The 26857-nt window shown below is 34.0% G+C and overlaps 4 protein-coding genes across 9 annotated transcripts; 1 reads left to right on the forward strand and 3 right to left on the reverse strand.

Annotated features, from left to right (window-relative positions):
- Nucleotides 1-253: 253 nt before the first annotated feature.
- On the reverse strand, nt 254-3956 carry LOC125589115. Its single transcript, XM_048761386.1, has 5 exons — nt 1874-3956; nt 1277-1799; nt 1093-1192; nt 636-1011; nt 254-555 (listed from the first exon to the last, which is right to left on the reverse strand). Exons 1-5 carry the CDS (start codon nt 3954-3956, stop codon nt 254-256), a joined length of 3384 nt encoding a protein of 1127 aa, XP_048617343.1.
- A 7444-nt stretch (nt 3957-11400) lies between these two features.
- LOC125583703 lies at nt 11401-15807 on the forward strand. 4 transcript variants are annotated; one of them, XM_048751125.1, is made up of 4 exons: nt 11401-11548; nt 12382-12595; nt 12755-13766; nt 13848-15807. In XM_048751125.1, the coding sequence occupies exons 2-4, from the start codon at nt 12474-12476 to the stop codon at nt 15561-15563; spliced, it is 2850 nt and encodes a 949-aa protein (XP_048607082.1). In that variant the 5' UTR covers nt 11401-11548; nt 12382-12473; the 3' UTR covers nt 15564-15807. The 4 variants fall into 4 exon arrangements, with proteins under 4 accessions (XP_048607082.1, XP_048607092.1, XP_048607086.1 ...); XM_048751135.1 differs by having other exon boundaries at nt 13851-15807; XM_048751129.1 differs by having other exon boundaries at nt 11443-11548; nt 12379-12595.
- Nucleotides 15808-17316: 1509 nt separating this feature from the next.
- LOC106418354 (zinc finger protein ZAT4-like) lies at nt 17317-21292 on the reverse strand. Its single transcript, XM_048751138.1, has 2 exons — nt 19320-21292; nt 17317-18288 (listed from the first exon to the last, which is right to left on the reverse strand). Exons 1-2 carry the CDS (start codon nt 19914-19916, stop codon nt 17605-17607), a joined length of 1281 nt encoding a protein of 426 aa, XP_048607095.1. The 5' UTR covers nt 19917-21292; the 3' UTR covers nt 17317-17604.
- A 2461-nt stretch (nt 21293-23753) lies between these two features.
- On the reverse strand, nt 23754-26565 carry LOC106389579 (uncharacterized WD repeat-containing protein C2A9.03). 3 transcript variants are annotated; one of them, XM_013829887.3, is made up of 11 exons: nt 26433-26565; nt 26067-26111; nt 25864-25979; nt 25629-25793; nt 25468-25554; nt 25234-25368; nt 25041-25151; nt 24798-24889; nt 24591-24696; nt 24412-24498; nt 23754-24326 (listed from the first exon to the last, which is right to left on the reverse strand). In XM_013829887.3, exons 2-11 carry the CDS (start codon nt 26077-26079, stop codon nt 23913-23915), a joined length of 1326 nt encoding a protein of 441 aa, XP_013685341.2. In that variant the 5' UTR covers nt 26080-26111; nt 26433-26565; the 3' UTR covers nt 23754-23912. The 3 variants fall into 3 exon arrangements, with proteins under 3 accessions (XP_013685341.2, XP_048607109.1, XP_013685333.2); XM_048751152.1 differs by lacking the exon at nt 26433-26565 and adding an exon at nt 26250-26267; XM_013829879.3 differs by lacking the exons at nt 26067-26111; nt 26433-26565 and having other exon boundaries at nt 25864-26004.
- Between the last annotated feature and the right edge of the window lie 292 nt (nt 26566-26857).

The following is a 26857-nucleotide window of genomic DNA, read 5'->3' on the forward strand; positions in this document are numbered from 1 at the left end:
CCCATCAACCTCTCCTCCTACAACAACAACATATCTCAACAACATATTCCATAATCTTACAAAAATATTATACAACCTACCAAATTATTTTTCATCCTTACAATATATTTTACAACCTTACAAATTATTTTTCATCCTTACCATATATTTTACAATCTTATAACTTATTTCTCATCCTCACAACTTGTTTTCTTAATACATTCAACCTTACAACATATTTTACATATTTTACACTCTTAGAATATATTTTTGTCTATTCTGAACCATCGTCTGAATCACGGTCTGCTTCTACATCACCATCTGATACATATTCATCGTCCGGAGGATTCACTGGAGTAATATCATAATCGGACACATCATCAACAACATGTGTTTCCACCCGTAACAATGAACTTTCAGCAACCTGATCACGTCTATCATCTTGCCATGCCGTTAAAGCAATTTCGGACGTTTCTCGGATTCCTCGGGGAAAAATTTTGGCACAAGCCCACCAGTCATCGACTGATTGTCGACGTACCCGTGGATAAGGAATAAAACATGCTTGATCACAGTTACCTGTTACAAAATATCATAGTTTCCAATCATGGCTTTTCATCAATATCAAATCTCAAAAAAATAAATTTTTTTTTACTTACCTGGTAATACGAAAGGATCATATTTTGCATATTGTCTTCGTGGTGAGACATCAACAAGACCAAATGGATGTATTCTCATACCGCGATTTTCCGTCGGGTCAAACCACGAACATTTAAAAACCATAACTTTCAAGCCAACATCACCATGATACTCCACCATCATAATCTCTTGTATGAGACCATAGTAGTCTGTCTCATTGGTTCCAGGTACACATACACCATAATGTTGAGTTTTCTTATTTTGACCGTGGTTATGAGTGTGGAAAGTGTATCCACGTGTGTGATATATTGGCCAAGACCTATAACTACGCCTAGGACCTTGTACAAAATCCAACATCCACATAGGAAATGTGTAAAACTGAGTCGCATCATTAATCTGCAATACAATAACATTGTTATAAATAACAAATTTAATTAAATGAGTTCTGGAACTTAATAATACAAAACAATAACTCACATAGTCTTTGCACCACTCAGCGAATTTGGTGTCTTTTGCTTTTTGCATTGCAGCCGGAGTAATATCAGGAACACTTAGAGTCATATATTCTTCAAACATCCTGGACACATTTAAATCTTAATTATGTAACTAAAAATATGAATAAATATGTATTTATATTAAATTTTGTATAATAATGAACTACCTTTCATATGGAGCAAACGTTTCACAGTTGAGCATCATAAATGTCTGGAGAACAGTGTTATCTTCATCATTCAACCAACCAGTTGAGCATTGACCACTGATTCGCCCTTCATGGTAAAACAAGGATGGTATATCCGGATAATTGTATGAAAAGCGAATATCACTCGGACCTTCTGGAATGCTCATGATTTCAGGATGTCCAAAAAAGGTAGAGGAAGCATTTGAAATCTCCTCGTTTATCCATTGTGCAACTATCGAACCAGCGATGTGTGCTTTATTTTTGACCATCTTCTTCAAATGGTACATGTATCTTTCAAATACATACATCCATCTAAAATGGACGGGACCACCTAAGGCTACCTCATCTGGAAGGTGCACAAGAAGATGTTGCATAACATCGAAGAACGATGGAGGAAATATCTTTTCCAAGTTACATAGCTTCACACCGATATTTGCCTTTAAAAGGCCAACATCTGACTCTTTCAAAATCTTCGAAGAGATATCTCGGAAGAAGAGGGCAATATCTGTAAACAAAAAAATAAAATTAATTATAGCATAAATTATAGTAAATTATAAAATGATATAAATGAATAAATACCTCTAATCGCTGTGTGAACATGTTTTGGAAGGAGTTCAGCGAACGCAAATGGATATAGTCGTTCCATTATGACATGACAATCGTGACTTTTCAGTCCATGTAGCTTTAAATTGCTTTCGTCAATACATCGACTAAATTTGGAGGCGTATCCATCGGGAAATTTTATGTCATTTTTCAACCATAGAAGGAATGCTCTTTTTCCCGCATTTGGCAGCCTGAATATTGGGATGGGCATCGTTCCATCCTCTTTCATCTCTAAATCTCGCCTTTTGCATAATGCTGGAAGATCCAATCTGCTTTTGATATTGTCTTTCGTCTTTCCAGGAGCATTTAACACCGTGTTCGTCAGGTTATCGAAGAAGTTTTTCTCAATATGCATGAAATCAAGGCTATGCCGAAGTAGATGATTTTCCCAATACGGTAACTCCCAGAAGATACTCTTTTTTACCCAATTGTGAGTAACTCCATATCCGGATATTTTCTTGGATGGATTATCATGTCCATTCCCTCCACAATCAACAGATTTTGATAACCCTTCTATATTGTTTATCCTTTCACGGAATATTTCTTCTCCGGTCAACCACGGAGGAGGAGGATCTAAAACTGTTTTTCCCCGTCTAAATGCTTGAGTGTTTTTTCTGTAAGGATGATCCGCATCTAAAAATCTTCTGTGGCAATCAAACCAACTATGTTTCCTTCCGTTAGTTAACCAGAATGCACCAGTCTCATCTTGACAATATGGGCAGGACAACCGACCATGAGTCGTCCAACCTGAAAGCATCCCATAAGCTGGAAAATCGCTTATCGTCCACATCAAAACTGCTCGCATTTTGAATATTTCTTTCATTGAGATATCATATGCCTCCACACCATCCTCCCATAACATCTGTAATTCTTCAATCAATGGCTGAAGGTAAATATCTAGGCTTTTTCTTGGATGTTTGGGCCCCGGAACTAGCACCGAAAGGTAAAGGAATTCTCTTTTCATACACATTCCCGGAGGCAAATTGTATGGAGTTACAATAACGGGCCAAAGGGAATGTGCTTCTCCATTCATACCAATCGGATTAAACCCATCTGTTGATAAACATAGATAAATATTCCGGCTTTCAGCAGCAAATCCAGGATATACCTCATTAAAGTGTTTCCACGCTATGGCATCAGATGGGTGATGCATTTCGCCTTCCGGAGTCACATGCTCCTTATGCCACCGCATATTGGAAGCTGTCGCCTCGAGTTGGTACAGACGTTTCAGACGATCTGCAATAGGCAAGTAAAACATTCTCTGCTTTGGCTTGTTTTTTCCTTTTCCATTGTTCGGATAGTAGCGATCTTCTCTACAAAACTTACAACTAACCAAATTCGCATCTTCCTTCCAAAATAGCATACAATTCTTCACGCAAACATCAATCTTATGTAGGGGTAACCCAAGCCCTCGTGTCAGTTTCTTTGTCTCGTAATATGTTGCTGGAGCATTATTCGGCTGCGGAAGCATTTTCTTAAAAACTTCAGAAATCTCATCAACACAAGCTTCCGCCAAATTATAATCCGTCTTCACTTTCATCATCCGAGAAGCAAGAGACAACTGAGTTATTCCGTCTGCACATCCTTCGTAGAGAGGTTGACTGGCTGCTTCAAATGCTTCAAAAACACTATCACGATATGGCTCTGCTACCTCCGTCTCTTCTATAGGTTCCGCTGGTACTTCCGGATTACTCTGGTAGTGATTTTCATGAGCATTCCAAGTAGGATTCTCCCACATTTCCTCTTCGCCCGTTGAATGATTCGCTCCAGAACTCTCACCAACGGTGTAGAATTTTTCTCCATGACTTGTCCAAACGTAGTAATTTCCCTTAAAACCATATAAGAATAGATGTCTTGAAACAACTTTTGCATCTCGTTGCTTCACATTTTTGCATCGAGCACACGGACACAATAACGTTTGCCGCTCTATGTAATCCGCTTGATTACACGCAAATTGAAGAAATGCGTTAATGCCTCCAAGAAACACTTCTGAAACAGAATTACTCTCAGGATCAATCCTTTGATCCATCCATTCCCTTGAATCAAAGTAGAAAGACATAGTTTTGTTTAGAAAATTTGGTTGAAGAACAAAAGTTATTAATGTCTCACGGGAAGTGAATATATTTTACCAAATAGCCACGCTATAGCCACGACATCTTCGTGGCTAGTTAAAAATATCTCTGACACACGAACCTTTCTCTACTTCGAACTGTAAAAGCTAATAGTAGCCACGGTTTAGCCATGATAAAAGCGTGGCTACGTACATTTATTTGCTTTTTGATGTCGGCAGAATAAAACAAAACGTAGCCACGAAAAATATAGTGGTAAATTCGTGGCTATGGCTTGGCCACGCAAATTTCGTTGCTATACTGTGGCTTTTCTAGCCACGAAAACTATATCGTGACTAGTTCGTGGCCAGTTTTCGCGTTTTCCGTGGCTATGTTTCTTTCGTGGCTGTAACGTGGTGTGGTCGTGGTTTTTTGTATACAGCCACGGTTTTGTAGTGGCACTTTCGTGGCTATGCGGTAGATTTTTACTAGTGGATCCGTCAAAGCCAGATTCGGATATCTTAATTTTTTTAGTCCGAATATCCGGATCTGTAAGTTTTATTAATAAATATTTCAAAAATAGTAATATCTATATATAAAAATTAATTTTATTTAATATGTTTTCATTTTTATAATAGTATATATAAATTTTATGTAAATTTTGTAATATTATACATAGAAATAATTAAAAAAATAATATATTTTTTAAAAAAATTATTGTTAATATTTTTTATATATGAATATTATTTTTATTTATTTTAAGGATCCAAATCCTGATCCGGATATCCGCCGGATATTACAATTTTTAGAAAGATATCTGATACCCGGATATCCGAGAACCTCGGATCCGGATAAAGATAGTAAAATTATGGATCCGGCGGATAATAATCCTGATCCGGATATTTTAAAATTGCTCGGATACCCGATCCGTCTCAGACCTATGCTCCAATAGTACTTTATTTTAGAGTAGAAAATAAAATGATGAACAAAAAACAAGTTACTCTATATATATGTGGAGTAAACTTATTTTTCACTTTATTATAGAGTGAAAATAAAATATATCGAAGCAATTTTAATCTAAATATTATTTTAGAGTGAAAAATAGATCGGTGATATCCTTGCATAACTAAAAATAATTATTGGTCTACGCATTTTTAGAAAAGAGCACCCACATGATACAAGACTTTACTATACTTTAATTTGGTGGAGAACTCGTTGCCATTAAGTTAGTTTTTTCTTCAAGCCATTAAGTTAATACTTAACATGTTAAACTAACCCTTTTTTTTGCAACATCATGTTAAACTAACTTGACGCTAACATAAGAAATAATTTAGTGATTAGCCGTCTAAGGGAGTAATAACTTAGAAAAGGAGAAACAAGTAGCTTTACTTCTGTCATGAGTTTTTTTTTTCTGTCATGAGTTACACACTATATATCTTTTGTAACTTGATAGTCCATACTATAAAAATTGGATTTGTATCCAAATGGTCATGAGGAATATCCAAATAATTATTGAATTATTTTGCTCCGTTGAAGTAATGTAATTTTTGCGTATATGCTGTTGAAAGTTGCCATGGAAAATTCCGACTGCGAGTATTAATGGCAGTTTTCAAAAAAAAAAGTATTAATGGCAGCTACAAAAAGAGAGAAATAGTATGCTACTGTAGCTTTGACTTGGTCATATGGATATAAAACGTGTAACTCGTCGCCATCGATCGGTGCTAATATATCATAAACTTAGAATTAGAACAAAACTCCTAGTATGTGTTACAAAAAAAAAAGAACTAAACTCCTACATAAGTTGATATAATTAGTTTGACGAATATTTTACATTTTGATTTGTCGAGTTTGTTACTAAGTCGAGGATTTAAACATATTAGGTCGTTTCATCTATTTGGAGAGCTAGATTAATTAATAATCAAGATACACAATAATCAAAATAGTGATATCTCATATCTAAACTATTAAATCTTAACCCTAAGTTTTCCTTAATAATTACCATCCAATGCCAGTTACTTTATAAATAGTAATTTCCATAAAAATGGTTAAACAATTGCTTAATATTTAGCTACCTAATAAATTTAGAAGATATGCAATCATTCATTTATTTAAAAAATCAAAATCAAAAAATCAATTTTGCAATTCATAAAAAACTATAAAATAGATTAAATGATTAGATTAATTTATTGGTTTATTAAAAATTAAATTAATCAAAATCGTTTAAAAATTTCAGAATAATAAAACTAACTCAGTTATATTTAATTAATTAGTATCTTCTAATTTAATTAGTACAATAATGTGTACTAAATTTTTAAACGTTTACGAAAATTAAAAATAAATATCCGTGCGGAGGCACGGATCAAGATCTAGTATACATTAAACATCGATGGGATTACACACGCCCATATATTTGGAGATGTTATAATGCGCTTTCTTCCATGTGTGATGATTAACTGATGACAATAGGTAAAACATCTTGTTTTTGGTACCATATATGGCCTAGACACCCGAATATATACATAAAGAATATTTGGTTTGGTTTGGTCAGAATTGAATTTTAGACTAATAAGTCTTCTAGCACACATGGACTCAATGAATCCATCTTTTACCGCATATAATATCGTGAAATTTTATCCTACATGAGCGTCGCCACAACTAAAAACATTGAGATTGCGATCACGCGAAACATAGGCTAAATCCGAATCAGACTTTGATTTAGTTCTCCACATTAAGATATGTATCATATATAGTATTGTATATATATATATATATATATATATATATATATATATATGTACAAGTGACGTCGTGTACCGTATGAAAGAAATAGTTTAAAAGATTGTGCACATGCATGCATACATGACACACTACGATTTGGGCTAATCTCTTCCGTCCACGTCAAATGGACATATCGACTATTTTGTAGACACTACTTTGGCATATTCACATATACTTGTTTAGTATATTTCTGCGTTCATGGCATGCTTTTCCCCCATGTTTGCTTTACTTTATCGAGTTTGTTAAAATCACAGCTTCTATGAAAATCTTCAAAAGATAAATTTAATTGACTACAACTTCATAATGTCCAATTGTGTATTCGATTCTTCAAGGTATAAATCGATAAGTAGAGTTTAACTAAAAGAAATTGAGAAAAAAAAAACAAAAAGGGATAATTACTACCATTCTCAAAAATAAAAAGGAATAATAACAATGAGTTTAATGTATTCAAATTTGGCTGACATTTCTTGTTATTTTTGTAAGTTTTGATCCAAATATATCAAATCTAACATACACATGTGATATGAGACTTCAAATCTTTAAAAAACTCATTGTTTTTTTCCCAATTTTTTGGCCGAATTCCACCTGCTATAGTTCTAGTCCAAATTACCTTTTTTTGCGATAAACTGTTCGTCTCAATCGCATTTTTGAACACGAACTACCATGCAACAAAAATATGTAACTAATGAAAAAATTAGAGAAATTAGACCATATAGCTACAAAACAAAGGATTAAATATCTAACCAAAAAAATACTTCCATCATTTTTATAATATATATTATATTACCTTTACTATCCGGTTAATGTTAAATCAAATATCTTTTTCTTCTTCTTCTTCAATTTTCACCTACCACCACTCATTTTCCATCTTTACCACCTCAGCCTCTGCCACCGTTACAATTTGTTCATCACCAACTTCACATTGTGTTCTGTATTTATCTTCTCTTTAAACATCATTTTTCTATAATCAATTTTTCTTTTCATATTCATTATCACTTCATTCATACTCACATTCATTACTGAGCCGCCATCACAATAATCACCACAACAACCTCTAAATCCACAATCTCTGCTACATATATTGTTTTTACCTATATACGTGGTCTTCGCTTCTAAAATCTACAGACCACCACGATGGCGTTACGGTCGAGGCCCCCTCGTTTGTACAGTAAGTTCTTGGTTGTACTATGCTATTTAAACAATATGTACTATGCTATTTAATTTGTTACTATTTTATTTTAATAATGTTTTATATTTTCTGCTATGTGCATATTTTGATATTTGGATCAGAATTTATATTTCTTTTTAGGGTTTAGTGTTTTAAGTTTAGTTTATGGAAGATTGGAGTTGACGTTGGAGTAAACATGATATATTTCCATGTAATCATAGACATTTAAAATTTTGAATAATATGTACTATGCTATTTGTTTGTTACTATCATATTTTGATAATGCTTCATATTATGTAGTATGTTTATATTTTGATATTTTGGTTAGGTTTATATTTTTTTAGGATTTAGTGATCAGTGTTTTGGATTGAGTTTATGGAAGTTTTGGGTTAATACTGGGATAAGCATTGCCTTCTTCCTTGCAAATATAAACATTTTAAAATTTAAACAATATATACTATGCTATTTGTTTGTTACTATTATATTTGCATATGTTAAAATTTAGGTTTATGGTTTATATTTCCTTTCAGGGATTAGTAATTATGTACTATATTGATAAAATGTCTGTCATAAAAGTTATGTTTATGCTATTTGTTAATTTTAGACATACATAGTATAATATATATAAACCATTTATGCTTTTATTAATATGAACTATATCATTTAGATGTTATATTATATTTATGTAATAGTGCCGTAATCACTATCATCATGAATATCATAAACATTACTTTTTAACTATAATTTTTATTTTGTTTCATTTAAGTGACATATGTTTTTATATACCGTCAACTGGTTTGGAAAATAGATAAAATCAGAAGAAAGAAAAGAAAATAATGCTAGGAGATCTAATAATTTCAATATCAATGCTATATTTTTAATTTTTCTCATAAAATTGGCTATTACATAAATTAACACAAAAAATTATGAATAAAGCTTATTTAGCAAAATTATCAATTTATTATACTTGGTTTTGAGGCGCGTGGATGTGTGTGACTAAGGTGAATATTAGGGCTGGGCAAATAAACCGAACCCGAAAACTCGAACCGAATCCGATCCGATAAAAATGAATCCGAACCGATCCGAACCCGACGTAAATACCGAATGGGTCTTGTTTTGTGGTATTTCGGGTTATGGGTATTATCCGAACCGAACCCGAATCTAAATGGATATCCGATAGAACCCGAAACATTCAAAACCTCGAAAAGATCTTGTACCAAACATGATCTCAATTCATAATATGTATCCAAAATACACTAAGAAATATTGAAAATCTAAAATACTTATCTATTACATGAAGGTTGGTGGTTCTATTATATGAATGTTGATGGTTAAAGATGGACGTTGAATCTTGAAGTATTTAGATTTTAATTTTGTTTTCGTTAACCAATGTTTCTCATTTCATGAGAACTTGGTTTTCGTTTTATGCTTTTATTTATTTGGTTTCCTTTTTATCAGTAAATATGTTTACTTTTCGTTTGATTTTGAATAATCACGGTTGATGTTCCTTATTTTTGAATCGATTTTACTTAAGTTTTGGTTACAAAATAGGTACAAATCAGATATTTTAAAACTGAAGACCCGATTTTACTCATGTTTTGGTTATAAAATAGGTAAAAATCAGGTACTTTTAAACCGAAAAACCGATTGGGACCCGAACCCGAAAGTATATTGGGTTGTACCGGTTCTTTGAAGATTCACTAACCCCGATCCGAACCCGATAGAACCCGAACCGGTCTCGAACCGAACTTTCATATAATTCGAATGGGCCAGATTTTGATGAACCCGAAAAATCGAAACCCGATTGGATAAAATCGAAACCCGATTGGGACCCCGAATGCCCAAGCCTAGTGAATATCTAGGCGGGCGTGGGAGTGCATTTGTATGTGTTTCGTAAATAAGATTTCATCGACGTACAAAATGATTTTGTTTTGTTAAAAGTAAAAACTGTAAAAACATATAAAAATTTAATAATTTAACGAGAGTGGAGGAACAATGGCCCCAGGATTTTATTTTATTTTAAGATTGACGTGATTGCGACGTGTCGCTTGCTTGTCTGCTTGGTGGGACTAGATCCAAGTTGCTCCTTGTAAAACTCGTTTTTCAATTGATAAATACAGAATATCTAAACATTTTTATTTAAGTTGTAGCAAGTTTACATATAGCCCCTTGCTGGAAGAAATTATAGAATATATTATTATTTTAATTTTTTAATTAAAAGTCTTAAGAGTATATTAGTTGAAATTTCTACCTCATTTCAATTTGTTTTCACCAATCAAGTGAAAATTGAATTTTTTTTTTGTTAAAAGCAACAAAAAATGCAATACATACTAAATACATCCCCTCTCTATCGAAATGACGTAGATTATTTCAATAGTAAATTATATTATATTTTCTTTTTAATGTACCTCTTATTTTCACACAATTACTCTATTTTTGTTACCAATCCCGACCTATATATATTTACAATTGATAAGAACTCCTTTGTTGAATAAAAAAAATAGTAACTCATTTTATATGGAAAAACCAAATATATCAAAAATCTACATTTCTGGGAATGAGAGAACGTAGCATTAAGAGACTTAAAATTTAGCTTTACCAAATCTATAGAATAGAAATTAATAAAAGGGGATAAAATGAAGATGGTGGAGTGTGATAAATAATTGAAGTTAGTGTGGACACTTCCGATATTTTCTCCTCTTGCCAGTGGCGGACCCAGAAATGTTTTTAACCTGTGTCATTATATAATTGAAAATATAATATTTTAAAAGTTTAATAAAATAAAAAAAATTACAAAACAATCCTACGATCTTTCATGTTGTGGAACCTTTTCATTTGTGATTTTTTCAAATACATCTTTTTCGATAAAACACATCAAATTAGAGCCGTTGATTTGCATGATATTCTGATATTGTTTTTCATGGTAGATTATCCAAATCATCTAAATCACTTTGAGATGATGACGATGGAGTTTTTCTTTTCAAAAGCATCAAAAAATTTCCATATGTCTGCAAATAAAAAAAAAATATTACTATAATAATTTATAGTTGGATAATTAGAATCAATAAAAATAAACTAAATTACTATTTTAAATACGAACCTACCAGCTAAGAAGAGATTAGAAAAACTTAAAATGATACCTTGTTGAGTTTTGAAGAAGAAGACGGCAAATTTTCAAAGAAAATTCTAATTCTAAATTAATGTATTTGGGGTTTAGGTTTGTAAATTATTGAAGTTAACCCTGTTTTTGATTTTTTCAATTGTAGACATTATTTATTTACGTTGGGCTTCAATTAATATTAATGAACATTCTACAGTTTATCAAATAATCATTGGGCTATAGTTTATGGGGTATCAAAACTAAATTTAATGGGAAAATACACAGGAAAAAAATTCACAATTAAAGGTGTGTCAATTGCACCCCCATTAACATACGTAGGTCCGCCTCTGCCTCTTGCACTCATTTGTTTTTCTTTTTTTTTCTTTTTTTTATTCACATGTAGTGATAATACATATGTGGACTTATATGGAACACTAAAATTCATTAATAGTGTTTGCTTGGTTCATCTCTCTCTCCATCTTTTTTCCTTTCTTCAGTGCTCTTTTTCTCTCTCTAAGAAACCATTTTCTTTCTCTTGCCAAGAAAACCCATCTAAGGTTTGTCTACACTTTTACTTTCATTTTGCTCTTCATTTTGGTTTAGAGTTTGTGAATCTTATTTATTTTCTTCTTGTTCTTTTTGATCTTCTATACTTCCATCCAGTCGCAAGATCTCAAATCTTGAAGATGGGTATGTGTGTATAGATTTAATAAGTAAAGATCACAGTTTTCAAAGTCTTTTTTTTCTTCTGATATTGACTTCCAAGTAGTTTAGGTTGGGTTCTGATTTCATGTTTTTCAGATTTTTTTTTCTGTATGTGTGTATGTAAATCTCATCTTACTGTTGATCTGTTTAAAAAAAAAATCATTCATAATATTTCTCTTACTCCTTCAAATCCATTTGTTAATCACATATTTTTGTCTAACTAATCAAGAATCAACCCCATATCTTAAATTTTCTTTGGGGTCACATAATTATTGCTCATATAATCGTCAGTTTATGAAACTTTTGTTTATAATCCTCTTAACTTTGATCTAACTTATAATCTAATTAGTATCTTTTTTTTTATCAAATCTAATTGGTAGCTTCTTCATCTTATGAGATGACTTTAGTTCACCTTTTTGTGTTCCTTATAATCCCATCAACAATAAATTAAGCTCTGGAATCAGATCAACTAGATTTTTTAACGACAAAAAATCACTGTCTTTTGCGTGAGAATAACTGTTTTGTCTTTGTGGATTTCACTTCATCAAATCACACATATAAACACTTCAAAATACAAATCTTCCTTTGTATGACATCCTTTCACATGAAATAATGTTACTTTTCCTTAAATCACAAGAATATGTATAGTTTATCAAATCATAATTACATGTTATGTTGTTAGCAGGAGTAACAAGGGATGATATAAAGAAGATCTGGTGATATGCAAAAGTATTTGGGAAGCGAAGAGGCAAATAGTAACAGTGGAAGAAGATTCAAATGTTCTTATCCACTGAGAACCCACCACGTGACCCACTCTCATCTTCTTCTTCTCCTGCCAATCTCTTACGCCTCACCACTTCTCCTTCCCATGAGTTAGGTCAATCCAGTTTCTCCATCAGGTAACCAGAAGTCTCTGAATTTTTCATGATGGGTCAGTCTCAAATGATCTCATCCTCGTAGCTAGATCATAAAGTTTTGACCTTTCTTCCTTCTGATTGATATGGGTTTCATAAAGTTTTCACCTTTTTGTTGAAAGTTGTTAACTTTGTTCTTTGCAGAGACTACGCATACAGTAACAGGAAGAACAACATCAAGAACAGCTGGCCGTTTTCTACCAAAAGTCTCCAACTTTGTTCATCTCATGGAGTGACTGATCCTTTGCCACCGTTTCAGAAACTTTCCAGGCTTAGCAACAAGTTTGAGACCACTCCAAGCGTATCCCAGCTCCATCAGACAATAGCAGAGACTAGTAAAAGAGTTTGCAACCAATCAAGGATCATTGAGAATGGTTTGGTTACTAGCAGAAGCGTTACCAAGTCTAAGGTAGAGATAGTAGTAGCTGCTACAAGTAATAACAAGAGTAAAAAGTGTGGACGAGGAGGAATGGTGAAGTCCAAAGAAGATAGTTGTGGGACGACTACTGAATCAGTCATGGCTTCAAAGACATGTCCTATTTGCAAAACCTTCTCATCAGCTTCTAACACTACTTTGAATGCTCACATCGATCAGTGTCTGTCTGTGGATTCATCAGTGCCACCGGTTAGTAGTAAGCCAAACAAGCCTAGAGCTAAATCTGTTGACTCAGCGGTGCCACCGGTTAGTAGTAAGCCAAGCAAGCCTAGAGTTAGCTCTGTTGATTCAGCAGTGCCACCGGTTAGTAATAAGCCTAGAGTTAAGCTGCAGGTGAAAGTTAAAACGTTGGTTGATATCTACACTACTGCCAAAAGATGCACATTAGAAGATCTTGACAGGAGAAATGGAACACAATGGGCTTCGGTTTTGAGCTGTACAAACCGGGTTGCTGCTGATAAATCTGAAGTGTCTAAGAAGCGGAAAGGTTCTCCCGTTGGCGTTGGTCCTGTTTATATCGATGCCAAGGGTCAAAAACTGCGGATTCTAACAGAGTTCAGCGAGAAGAAAACTACTACTACGTTGAGAGAGCAGCAGGAGGATGGTAGTAGTGAAAAGAAAAGTTCAAGCCAATGTAGTAAAGAAAACAAGAAGAGAGGTCGAAGAAAGAAACATGGCAAGTGTATTAAACTAACCAGTCACAAAGCCAATACTGCAGAGGTAATGCCATAACTTGCTGTAATTTTTTTATATTTTGTGTAGCCAATGTTCATGAAATAACAAGTATACTGCTTTGTACAGAAGGTACTTGAGTATCAAAGAGAAGGTAGCAGCAAGGGTCCTCGTAGAATCTATAATCAGCGGATGTTAGCAAAACGTGGTCTGGTTTCAAAGAAGCTAAATGAAAAAGGACATAAACTTAGTGCTTTGAGGTATCAGCCATCTGATGATGATGATGAAGATGATTCATGGTCAGGAGAAGATCGTCTTGTGTTAAGAGGTGCAGATACGTCTGCCACTGGTTCTTCTCCTTTAAATAAACAGAAGCTGCGGAGCCAAGTCTCTGGGAGGAGCAAGACTATGTTTGAGAGTAAAAGAGCTCACAGTCATTCATCTAGAGCTCAAATAGAGGAGAAATCACTTACAGGAGCTTATTCAAACAACACTGTCCACTCGAAGAAGAGCCTTGCTTCGATTCAAGAAGACAAGCATCCACCTGGAAAGAATGTCAGAGATGCATCTCCTCGTGCAACTAGCATGAGAAACTTGTCCCCACCATTTGTAGCTAATGGCTGGAGACGATTATCACCGCTTGTGGAAGAGCTAAAGAAATCTCGGTTTGATTTGTCAGATGAAGAAGAAGATGAAACTGGAAAATGGGAGTCTGAAATGACACAAGAACGTGGACTATCAGATGATGATGATTATGTCTCTGGTGATGATAATCCTTCATTTAGTAGATACTATGATTATGACGATGATGATGATGATGACGAAGAAAGTAGTGATGAGGAGGAGGAAGATGATAGCAACAGTAGAGCCAATGTGTTGGACAAAAGCAATGATGCTAATGAAATCATACCTAGCGAGAGAGCAATGTATTACTCTGAAGATATGATCTACGGGCAAACCGGTTGCGATGAAGAGGATGTGAGGTTTGGTTCTGAGGTGAGAGGAAAAGGAAGCTTGTTTGTAGAGGTTGATACCATTCCCATTCCAGGCCCTCCAGGCTCATTTCTACCGAGTCCACGTGGTATGGGGTTTGATGGAAACTCGTCTGTTATCACAAGCCAGTTCCAATCTTCTATGGACCAGCTTGACAGAAACTCATCTGAATCACCTGTTTCTGCTGTTTCAAACTTTGCATCTGGTAGACTGAATTTTCAGGCAGAGTTTCCTTCTTCTTTGGACATTCCAATGAGCTTTGGTGCTCCATCTCATCATGGAACTATCCCTGAGGCTGAGCCGATGAGTGTTGACAAGGCAACAACACCTTTGAGTTTTAGAAACAATGATCATGAGTCCTGTTGTTGCCAAAGAAAAGAGAGAGTCTCCTTGAATCATGAAGCGTCTCATCTACTGCAGCGAAGAGCTGCTTCTTCTTCATCAATAGCCATGAGCTTAACCAAGTCTCCCACACGCTTGGATCCAAATCATCCGTTTGAGCAGTCACAGTACGTTCATAGTACATTCTCCAACAGAGCTGTTGTGCCTCCGAGTCCTTCTAACTCGGTTTTGCGGTTAATGGGGAAAGACTTGATGGTCATGAACAAAGGAGAAGCAGAAGACAACAACGAAGAAGCATCTCGGGCTAGCTTGAAACCAATCCCTCAGTTTCATGATTCTCAACCTTGTGATGGAAACGGCTTATACTTCAACACAGGTTTCTATTTAAGAAACAGCTTCGAGCCGAAGTATGAACAGCAGACACCAAAAGCACAGCAACAAACACAAGCACACCAAGCTTCAGCATTCAGAAACAATTTTGATCACTGGAGGTACTTTCCTCCGAGCTAGTCCAACGTAAAGTTTGTGGACCTTCGTGCACACTAAGAAGAAACGGAGAAGTGGGTTCTCTTTGAAAACCGCATCGAGCATGGGTGCATTGGGTTTTAAGGTAGACCTCCGTGTGTTCTACGGCATTTTTCATGCTCTATCTCTTTCTGCAGAGACTGTTGTGTAGTTACGGTTTACAAAGAAAAAACAAACACTTGAAAATAACAAACATTCTGTAGAAGACAAAGTAACTTTACTTACGCCATTCATTGCCACCAAAGTTGTCTGAAAGCTCAAAAAAGTTATAAAACTTAAGCTTCTCTTTAAGATTTGGTCATGATGGTAAGAGAATACTTTCCACAAACTTGGTAAATTGAACATTGTATTTAATCTTCCACAAACTTGCAAAAGCAGAAAGCAAAGCTGAGAATCTAAAGAATCAAGCTCAAGATTTACAAAACCATTGTGTAGAGATCCAACAAGTGAATAGTTTCAAGTATAGACCAATTCATGCCTTATTCTACAGTTAGGCTTGCTGTTTTATGATGTTCAGTTTCCACTTAATGCCAGAGTCAGATATTGTTGTACACCCATATATGATTTATCAGGAATATGTTTTATTTATTAATAGTATTTTTTCCTTTACATCATCTTTTCCTCTTTTACATATTTATTACATATATATTGTAACGTATTTGGCTTCAACTGACCAATTCCTCTTCGTTGCTTCTTTGTTTTGTGTGCTGCTATGGCATGACGTCAGTGTGTGTGTGTTTTTATATTAAACTCTTAGCTCTTAAGAATTTATAGGAAGAAAAGTTCAATTTATTAGTTGGGTGAATATTATGTGGTGTTTTATGATGGTACCTACAGAATTGGTCTTATGTCATTAGCGGCAAGTTGAGACTTTGACATTTAACTACAAAGAGCCATCTTAACGTTTGGTTTGTTGTATTTGTTCCAACACATACGTAGAAAGTTAATAATGCCCACGTCTTGAAGAGTTTTAGACCAAATCAATAATTAATAAACAGTATACTCTTTTTATATAACAAAATGATTCATTTAGACTCATAGATGTCTTGTTGATGAGCTTTATTATCTTGGGGTCTTTTCTTAATGTAAAAATATTACATAAATATAGAGATGTGATTCTTTCTTTCTATCTAGCTCAGCTGTTGGTATGTTTCAAAACTAGAATTTTCCGGTTGTTAAGATAGTGCAAAGAAAACAAAATGATATACCATAGTAAGTGTTGAAAGTATTCAATGTTTAACTTTAACTGTGTTAGATCATAGCATTTGGTTTTAGTGGAAATGTGTTTATGGCCTTACTTTGAGATCCACTTTCTACAAATATAGATTATGATATTTTTTTGTCTATAAGAAAGTTCTACCATCAAGCATCTATTCATCACCAAAAATATCCAATATATTTATGGAGAAACCATAAATTTGAAAAGACGAAAAAAGAAAGATAAGATGGTGAGATGAATAAGATGGGTTCACTTTTTGAAACTTTGGTCGATTTAAACCATCATGCTTTGTGTGAATCCAAAAGCATAAAAGATAGAAGAAAAGTCAAAGCTTGAGAGAAGAATACAAAGGATCATATATCCTTTATATAAAAAAAGTCATATCAAAATGCTATGATCAATTCCTCTTTGCTGCTTCTTTGTTTTGTGTGCTGCTATGGCTTGACGTCAGTGTGTGTGTTTTTTATATTAAGCTCTTAGCTCTTAAGAATTTATAGGAAGAAAAATTCAACTTATTAGTTGAGTGAATATTATGTGGTGTTTATGATGATGCTTGAGAGAAGAATACAAGGATCATATATCCTTTGTATAAAAAAATAACAAAAGACCCCATCAAATTAGATTAAAAGCCAAACACCAGGAACCTCAAATAATAACCAAAAACCAAAAGCATTTTTATCTCTTTTCTAAAACTACCATGTCAACAACTCTTTATACCATCATTACTCCCTAGTTTCACTCACTGTCTTTGTCTTTTTGGATTTTTAAATTAAAGTTTACTTGCCTGCATATATACGTTTCTGAGAGTCACTCTTCGTTAGGTGGCAACTCATTCAAGTCAAACTCCAAAAGCTTTCTTTTCTTCACCTCTTGCACTGTCTCTATTACCTGACTAGAAGAAGCTCCACCTGGAGCAGTCGCAGCCGATGGAACAGCAGTTGCAACCTCACTAGAAGCTGGTCCAGTCCAATGGCGTCTCTTGTGACCCCCAAGAGCTTGACCTGTTGGGAAACTTTTATGACACTTGTTGCAAACATGATCTCCGATACTGCTTAACGATGTGTTTGGTCCTTGAGCACTACCCAAACCGGTTATCATTGCTTCGGTACCAAGTAACAAAGCTTCACCGTTTGCCCTAGCGTGATGATTCTCCAAAACCTTGACCTTGTTGTGACTTGCTCTATGACCTCCTAAAGCTTGATAAGAAGTAAAGGACTTGTTGCAAGTCACACACACGTGCTTCTCATGTGCACCACCTCCTTCCTCATCAGCTCCACCAACAACAACCTCAACCATCTCAGACAATCTTTTCTTCTTCTTCTTCTTCTTGGTCATCACCTCTTCGCCGGAGAGAGAATCAGAAGTCCCTACAACATCGAGATCAACAGCTTCCGCAGTAGTAGCTAAAACCAGTAGATTCCTAGCATCAATATCTGACTCATCAATCTTCAAAGCACTTCTCCTTGCTCTCTTCCCTGTCGTCCACGTAGAGGTGTCAAATGGGCGGGCCGTCCAATGGTTGCCCATGTCCATATACAAACGGGCTTAATATGGACAAACCCATTTTTCCCATTAGTTTTCATTGGACAAAATGTGGAAGACCATTAAGAAAATGGTCTTTATTGGTTTTGGGCTTTATGGACGTGGACTGTCCAATGGTCACAAAACCTAAGGCTTATAAAATTTAAGTTTTTCCGCTAAACTCGTAAAATCGATTTTTTCGCTTAAATTTTAATATCAAATTTTCCCGTCAGAACCAGAAAATCGAGTTTTTCTTCAAAACGCAAAATCGAATTTTCCCGCCAAAACCGAAAAATCGAGTTTTTCTGCCAAAACCGCAAAATCGATTTTTCTCGCCAAAACCGAAATTGTTGTACTTATGAACTTATGTATTATTGTACTTATGAATTTATGGATGAATTTTAATTTTATGAACTTGTATATGTAATTGTATGCTTATAAATTAAAATTTTCTTATATGGTCATTATAGACCCTATGGCAAAACCGAAAAATCGAGTTTCTCTGCCAAAATCAGAAAATCGAGTTTTCCGCCAAAACCGCAAAAATGAGTTTTTCCGCCAAAACTGAAAAATCGAGTTTTTCCGTCAAAACTGCAAAATCGAGTTTTTCCGTCAAAACTGCAAAATCGAGTTTTTCCGTCAAAACTGCAAAATCGAGTTTTTCCGCCAAAACTGCAAAATCAATTTTTCCCACCAAAACCGTAATTGTTGTATTTATGAACTTATGTATTGTTGTACTTTTGAATTTATGGATGAATTTTAATTTTATGAACTTTTATATATAATTGTATGCTTATAAATTAAAATTTAAAATTTTCTTATATGGTCATTATGGACCCCATGGCAGCCCATAAAAATATGGGTGTTAGTGGGTATGGTCTTTAATGGACATGGTTCTTAATGGACATGGTCACTTTGCTGTCCACAAACAATGAATGGACAAATGGATATGGGCTAATGGACATGGGCTCGCCCAGTTTACAGCTCTACGTCCACGATACTTTGACCGATTCCTTTAGGTCAACCACGTTTTCCAATTCCCAATGATCATCATCATCATCCCCATCATCATCATCATCATCATCAGTAGAGATTGTAGAAGAAGACAAATTACCAAGGGGATGATGAGGAGGCAAAACTCCTTTCCATCCTCTGTCTGGATGAAACCTCATGTGTCCATATAAAGCCTTCATTGATGGAAACTTCTTATGACAAACACAACAATCAACTTCGAATTCACCTCTCTCATCACCAGCAGACACCATCTTTGGTCTCACCGTTGAAATTTTCCGAGTTTGGAGCATATGAAGACTTTTATGACCACCTAAAGCCTTACCTGACGTAAAGCTTTTGCCACATGCACAACATATATGCTTCTTCTCTTCTTCTTCTTCTTCTTCTTCTTCCTCATCCCCTTCTAGATCTGCACTTGTAGCTCCATCATCATCCTCATGTTCTTCTTCTTCTTCTTCTTCTTCCCTGAGATCGATGCTTTTAGCTTGTCTTTCATCATCTTCAGCTTGTTCTTCTTCTTGTGTAGATCTAGGTCTCCGAAGTGAGAATCCACAGTTGGATTTGTTACCACTTAATTGATCCATTAGCTTACGAAGCTTGAATCCACACAAAAGTCTAGCTCAGATAGATAGAAGATGAAAACAGATCTCACCAGCTGATAATGACAAATAGGGTTTCTTTCCGTATATACCTAACGTACTGAAGAAGATATTCTCCCACAGCTCTTATAAACTCAAGATAAATCTCAAATATATGAAAAATCAAAGAAAGACAAAATAGAATCGAATAGTACTTAGGGAGGTGAAGAAGATGTCGACAATAGAGAGAAAATAGTGAAGAAGAGTCTACTCAAGTTTTGGGATGAATAGTCTTTATTTATCTAATTGATATATATATAGATTTTGTTATTTAAGTTTTAATTAAATGGTATGTATCATATCTATGGATATGACTTTTAACATTTAAGGTCGTGTTTGACTGTTTACACAAAATACAAATTGCTTTTCTTTCTTTTACTAGTAAAACAGTGTTTTATATTTATATATATTGTGTAAGTTTTATTTCAATTTTACCTCTTTGATTCTTTTTATAATTTACCATAATTTCTTTTTGATATACACAAAGAATATATCTATGATTGATTGAAGATCCTAGTCTACCAAACATGATTTTGTGTGTACATAAAGTTGAGTTCACGTTTTGTGTTTGGAACCAACCACGTCGTAATCGATCGTGCAATTAGGGAATAGTAATAGATGATTAATTTGCATTTATTTTTTTCGTGGGCATTGCAATTTATGGTAATTAAATCAAGATTTTATTTGGATTTTCATTTATTTTATTTTTAATTGGAGATATCCCTTGCATCAATTTTTTTTTTTGATTGGGATTCCAAAGGGTTTTAACTTCTTATCAAAGAGAGGAGAAAATAAAAAGAAATATATACCGGTATTTATACACATCTCTTACATTTTCATTAGTAATTAATAATTATCTACTTAGCAATTAAGTCTTCAAAAATTGAATTTGATATTTTTAGTCCCACGCATTTCTGCAGTCAACTCACTTCCTCAAAAATCCAGGTTTGGTTCAGTTTCTTGAACCATTTTTCCTTGTTTCGATTTCAGTTTTTCAATAAAACAATCAACTTTAAAATATGCTTTGACTTTTGAGTCTTTGTGGTTTATCCAAACTAAACACTTTAAAAATTAAGCTCAAATTCATGCAATTTAATTTAAATTATATATTTTATATACAACTAATCTGACTTATTTTATTAATTATAGTCTTATATTTAAGTCTATATTCTGTTGTACAAGTTTTAAGAATTGTACAACTTTCTTGTCAAAGATATACAACCAATATCAAACTATGTTATATGCAAAATATAAAAAGATCAAGTTACAAAAAAAATGAAGAGTTCTCTTTTCAAAAAAAAAAAAGTGAAAAGTACGTAGTGTAGAATTTCTATGGACACATATTAGTTTTTTGTAGTCACAGATATTGACACATATTAGTTAAACATTTTTACACTATCAAAAAATTTCATAAACGGAATCCAAACACTTCCAAATCTTAAAGATCTAACCCCTGTTCGGAACTACGCTAGGCGCTAGTCGGGCGGCCGGGTCACGCCTAGCGAGTTAGAGAAAAATCAGGGATTAATCGGGGAGTAAACGGGGCCTAGTTTTTGTACTTTTATTATATGCATATGTTTATATATATCGGCATGTGCGTGTATAACAAGAATCTGCTCTCTCCTAGTGGTTTAGTACCTTGTATTTTTGTTACGCAACCCGACTTCGACACCCAGTCAATGCATTGTTTATTTTATCATTATTAATTCTTCAGGGACAAAGTCCCACATCAGCCAGAAAAGAAAAAGAGGTAAAATCTTGCTTCTATATATAGAGACATACATCCTTGAAAAGAGGTAAAGCATTTGGGCTTCTTGTAAAGCTCGAATACTATTATTATAGTTTGGAACTTGGAATTTTTAAATATCCAATTGGACCGATTAATCGATAGTAGGGCCGATTAATGGGTATTTGGGTCGATTAATTGGCTTAATGGGCCGATTAGTCAGATTCCGATTTTGTGATCCGCCTAGAGTATAATCGCGGCGGAAAGGGTCCGAGTAGCGATTATGCGGACGCCTAGGCGGCTAGGCGGCCGCGTTTTTGAACAGAGGATCTAACTAGATATTAACCCGCACATCCGTGCGGATATATTTATATTTTTAAATTAATATTTAAAATATAAAATATGTTAATATATATCTAATAACAATTTTATGTATATAATTTTTATTTTGAAAATTTATATTTATTGAAATTTGTTTGATGATATTGTACAAATTATATATTAATGAAGTATTTTTGTTTATTTATTTAAAATGCAACATCAATATTATAGTTTAATTTTAAACATTAGTTTTATATGAATTAATAAAAAAAATATTAGCTTCTTTGTTTATAAATTTTTATTCTAGAAATGTTTTTATGTGAATAAATTAAATTATTTTTGTTATATTTTAAAATATTATTTTATTTAATATATTATATTTCAGTTTAATGTTTTTATTTTTACTAAAAATATCAACATAAAATGTTACAACCAATAAAATATTATTTATTTTGTTTTATATAAAAATTTAATTTGATAATTTAAAAAGAATTGGACTATACTATTTAGTTTCAAAATTAGTTACTGGAATATATAAAATATGATATATATTAAATATGATAAACAATCAAAAGATAATTAACTAATGACAATATATTTATGTTTTCTTAGAAATGTTATTGTTTAGATGTATATTGTTTTTGTTAGGAGAATATCATATATGAATAATTTTAGGATGTTTAGTTAAATTTCTAATGAATGGTCTAACATAGACTTGTGTATGGTAGATAAAAAATATGACTTTATTTTAATAGAGTAGATAAACATGTCACTAAAGAAAAAAATCTTCATTTAAGAATTTTCATATTTGTCTCTTTTAATCAAATTTAACTTAATCTGGCTCATTTTTATGTTTTCACCCTTTTTAAACCTATTCAATAACTTTTCCTTTTTTTTCCATCTTTGTCCAGTATTTTAATAAATAAAATAATTGTAAGACACATATTGAAATAAAATATAAACAATTATATATAACATTAGAAGGTAAAGCCTTTGGTATTCTTATCTAGGAAGTGGATCACTCTTAATTCATAGTTAAGTATTTATCTAGTAAAAATTTAATGTTATCTAGTTTTTTAAATATTTTTGACAAGTATATTTCTATTTACCACTATCTATACTATTATTTATTTTAAAAAGCGGATATGTTTACATTACTTGTGTGGATTACAGAGTATATTAGAGTGTATAGCCGTAGAAGCTACTGGGTCAGCTACAGCTAGTAAATTTTTATATTAACCCCATAAATATACTAACAATAGCTTATATATTACGTACATTAGATTTCGTACCAAACTCAGTGGCCAATAGATTAGTGGTGGAGGGCTTCTCCTACTAAGTCATTCAAGTTGCAATTAAAAATTAGTAGACAGATAGAACAAAAGTAAAAACAATTATATACAGCAATGCTTAAGAACATGTTGAATCCATTTTTATATTTAAAAGAAAACCACAAAAATTGAATCCAAACATTTCAAACCAAAATAATATGTAAGAAACCATGGAAAACATTTTCACCGAAATATCAAACAAAGATGATGTAAAATTTAAAGCAAACCAGATACTTTTTTATCATTCCATAATTTAGAGAATATTTTATACGATTACAATCGGTGCTCAACTTATCCCATAAATATAGCAAACGGTTTTAGGATATAAAATCTTCTAAGAATATCTTCAAACCAAACCTAAAATATCTTTCTAAGAGGTTGTTATGATCCCAAGACAATCCCAACTTTCTGGAAATGTACATTTTAAAAGTACAACAGTAAAGTTACACAACAGAACAGCTTCGAAGTCTCTCTTTTCTTGTCGGTATGAAATCTAACCAAATACGGTATATAACAGATTATTTTATGCAAGTTTCTTTTTATTTTGAATTTTCTTTTATTTTATCAAAGCAATGAATCGAGATAAGAGAAGTCTCTGGTTCGACCATACTCCAAGAGACTTCCATAAGTCCGGTCCCAAACACCGATGAAGAGAGACTCAGTGTCTGGACTAAACGATATCCCCGAAATCTCTCCAAAGAAATCAATCTCTTGCTCCTTCTTGTAACCTGCTGTTGTATCATACACATGGACAAAATCTGCTGGCTCTGCCATCGCAATGTACCGTCCGTCCGATGTGAACCTAATGGACCGGATCGCTCCAAGGTTGCCTCTTAGTACAGCGACAGACTCCGAGGTTTTCCTTGTGTCCCAAATGCGACAGGTCTTGTCTTGGTTTCCTGTGGCAAATGTCACACCGTTGGGATGCCAAGCTGATGCAAATGAATAATCCAAGTGACCTTTTAGCGTCCCAATCGTCTGCAAACAGAAAATCAAAACCAGTAAGGCTCCACGGCCTAACCGGAGTAAAATAGACGGTACTGGGAAGAAGAATGTCAAGTACCTGTCCGTTGCTTGAGTCTACCAGTAGACCATTTGGGTCATCTCCAACGACTGCTACTAGTTTTCCATCAGGACTTAAGGAGCTATGCTGTTAAATTTTCCCAAAATCATAAATTTGTAAGGTTGAGTTTTATTAATCCGCACAAGAGCCAGAAAAAAAGAGAGGTTAAGTGAGCTTACGTTGACGGGCCAAAGATAACGGAAGAGTTGGACAAGCTGATATCTCTCCATGTCAAAGTCTCTGACTCCACAGTCATTATTTGAGGCCATGAAGTGAAGAGCGCCGCTGGTAAGACCATATAACTAGTTTCAGTTTCTCTTTTGTTCTGCTGTCTAAAATCAGAACTCCAATACCACTAAATTTATATATGAAAAGCGAAGAGGTACCTGGAGTTTCTGTATATATCTACTGCGTTGGTGATAGCGTTTTCCGTGTAAGTTGTACGTGAGCAGAAACTCACACCAGGTCTATCAAGATGCTGGTTGCAGGGGAGACATAAATAAGAACATTAATAAAGCAACTTCTTGGTCATTTAAAGTCAATGAAAAGAGACTCCAAAGCAGTTGATAGAAACACTGTGTGGTTGTCATCATCAACCTTAAAACCCCATTCAACGCCTCTAAACTAACCTTGCAAATAAGCTCTCCTTGAAACCCACCAGCAACCAGCAGCCTTTCTTTTACTGCAAGAGTGCTAACTTGAGTTTCTGTAAACCCTTCCAACAAACTCTCCGGATGTTTCTGAAAAATATCGAACATAGGCGTTAGAAAAAGCCCGAGTCGAATTTATTACATGGTTTGGTTAAAGCTTTGAGAGACGAACCTCAGAAGGAGCAACATGACCTTTAACGTTGAGAATTTCATTCCTGGAACCTGTCAAAGAAGACCAGTGGCTGATAGAGTAGTTGGACAAGAGGTAAACATCATGTTTTGATGTAGCCCAGACCAAATTCCTCAACTGCAACAACAAAAAGAAAATAACTCAGCCCTAACTATGATCAAGGTTTCCATGAAACTATGGTCTCATCAGAGTGTAATGGTGTGACAGTTGACAAACCTGAAAATGAAGAATGGTTGATCTCACAGATCTAGAATTGCTCCTAAACGTATAGAAAGAGCTCCCCTTCTCCGTATCCGTACAATGCTGGTTCCAATAAAGCAAGACTAGAATGAGAAAACGATCTCCTAAAGAGACAAGCATGAGATCAAGTAAGTCACCTTGCCAGCTTCTTCTCCGGAATGAGGAACATTCTCATAGTTCTTATACTGTTCAAGCCTAGTTTTCCTGTAGTCTTTTCTAGTAACGCTAAGTCTATCCCACGGTATACCCTGAATGTCCTTCCCATTCCGAGCCTGAGCTGCAGAAGTATCCGCCGCCTTGTTCTGATAATAGTTTCAGTGTCATCAACCAAAACACCAAGAAACAACCAAAAAAAATAATAATAAGACAAACCAATTGTTCGAAATCTTCGACTTCAGAATCAGACGCATCGATATCTCTAGCATCAAACTCTGCATTCATCTCATCCTCCAAATCATCCATGTCGTATTCATCAGCCATATATTCATCTTCAGTTTCATTGTAACCAAACATGGTGAGATTCAATTTAAAAAAAAAAAATCTCAATCATCAAACAAGGGGGAACAGAAACAAACCAAAGTCAGCCATGTTAGACCTCGATCACAAATCAAACTCCCACCCTGCAACAACAGTAAATAAAATCTCTGAGACGAAGATCATTTTCTCGAAATATCAATCAAACTCCGTAACCATATTAATAATTCGGATTAGAATTCTAAAATTATTCGAAAATTCAATTGAAATTCACGAATATAAACCCTGGCAAGCCGGGAACAATATATTCTTCGATTTCATGCTCTAAATCTATATATATACGGATTTGATTGGATTGGATTGGATCGTCATCAACGCAAAAAAAAAAAAAAACTAATTTCGAAAAGAGAGGTTTCGTTTCACCAGATACATAATAATTAAATAAATTGAGAAGAAAATCGGATTACCCAATCTGAAGGAGAAACTGGTTGAGAATTAGGTAATCACCGCCGGATCTGAGCATCCATTTTTATACACCGCGTCTCCAAATCTTTACCCTCTTCCCTTATTAAAAAAACGTTGCTTCATTATTTTGCATCCACATAAGCAATTTTACATCCAATGATAAAGATCCACGTGTCCCACGTCATCATCATAGTTTTGAACCAGTATTTTTTTTTATTTTTCGATGACATATGGTAATTAAACAAGTTATTAATTTCCACAAATTTTCATATTTTCTCCACAAAATCTGCAAAACATAAAACAATACTCCCTCCGATTTCTATTTCTATATAAGTCGTTTTACAGTTATGCACGTAAATTAAAAAAATTATTAATTTTTTATATTTTTTAAACAAAAACATCATTAATTATTTACTTAACCACAATT

The sequence above is a fragment of the Brassica napus genome, chromosome A2 (assembly GCF_020379485.1).
Source record: "Brassica napus cultivar Da-Ae chromosome A2, Da-Ae, whole genome shotgun sequence".
Taxonomy (NCBI): Eukaryota; Viridiplantae; Streptophyta; class Magnoliopsida; order Brassicales; family Brassicaceae; genus Brassica; species Brassica napus.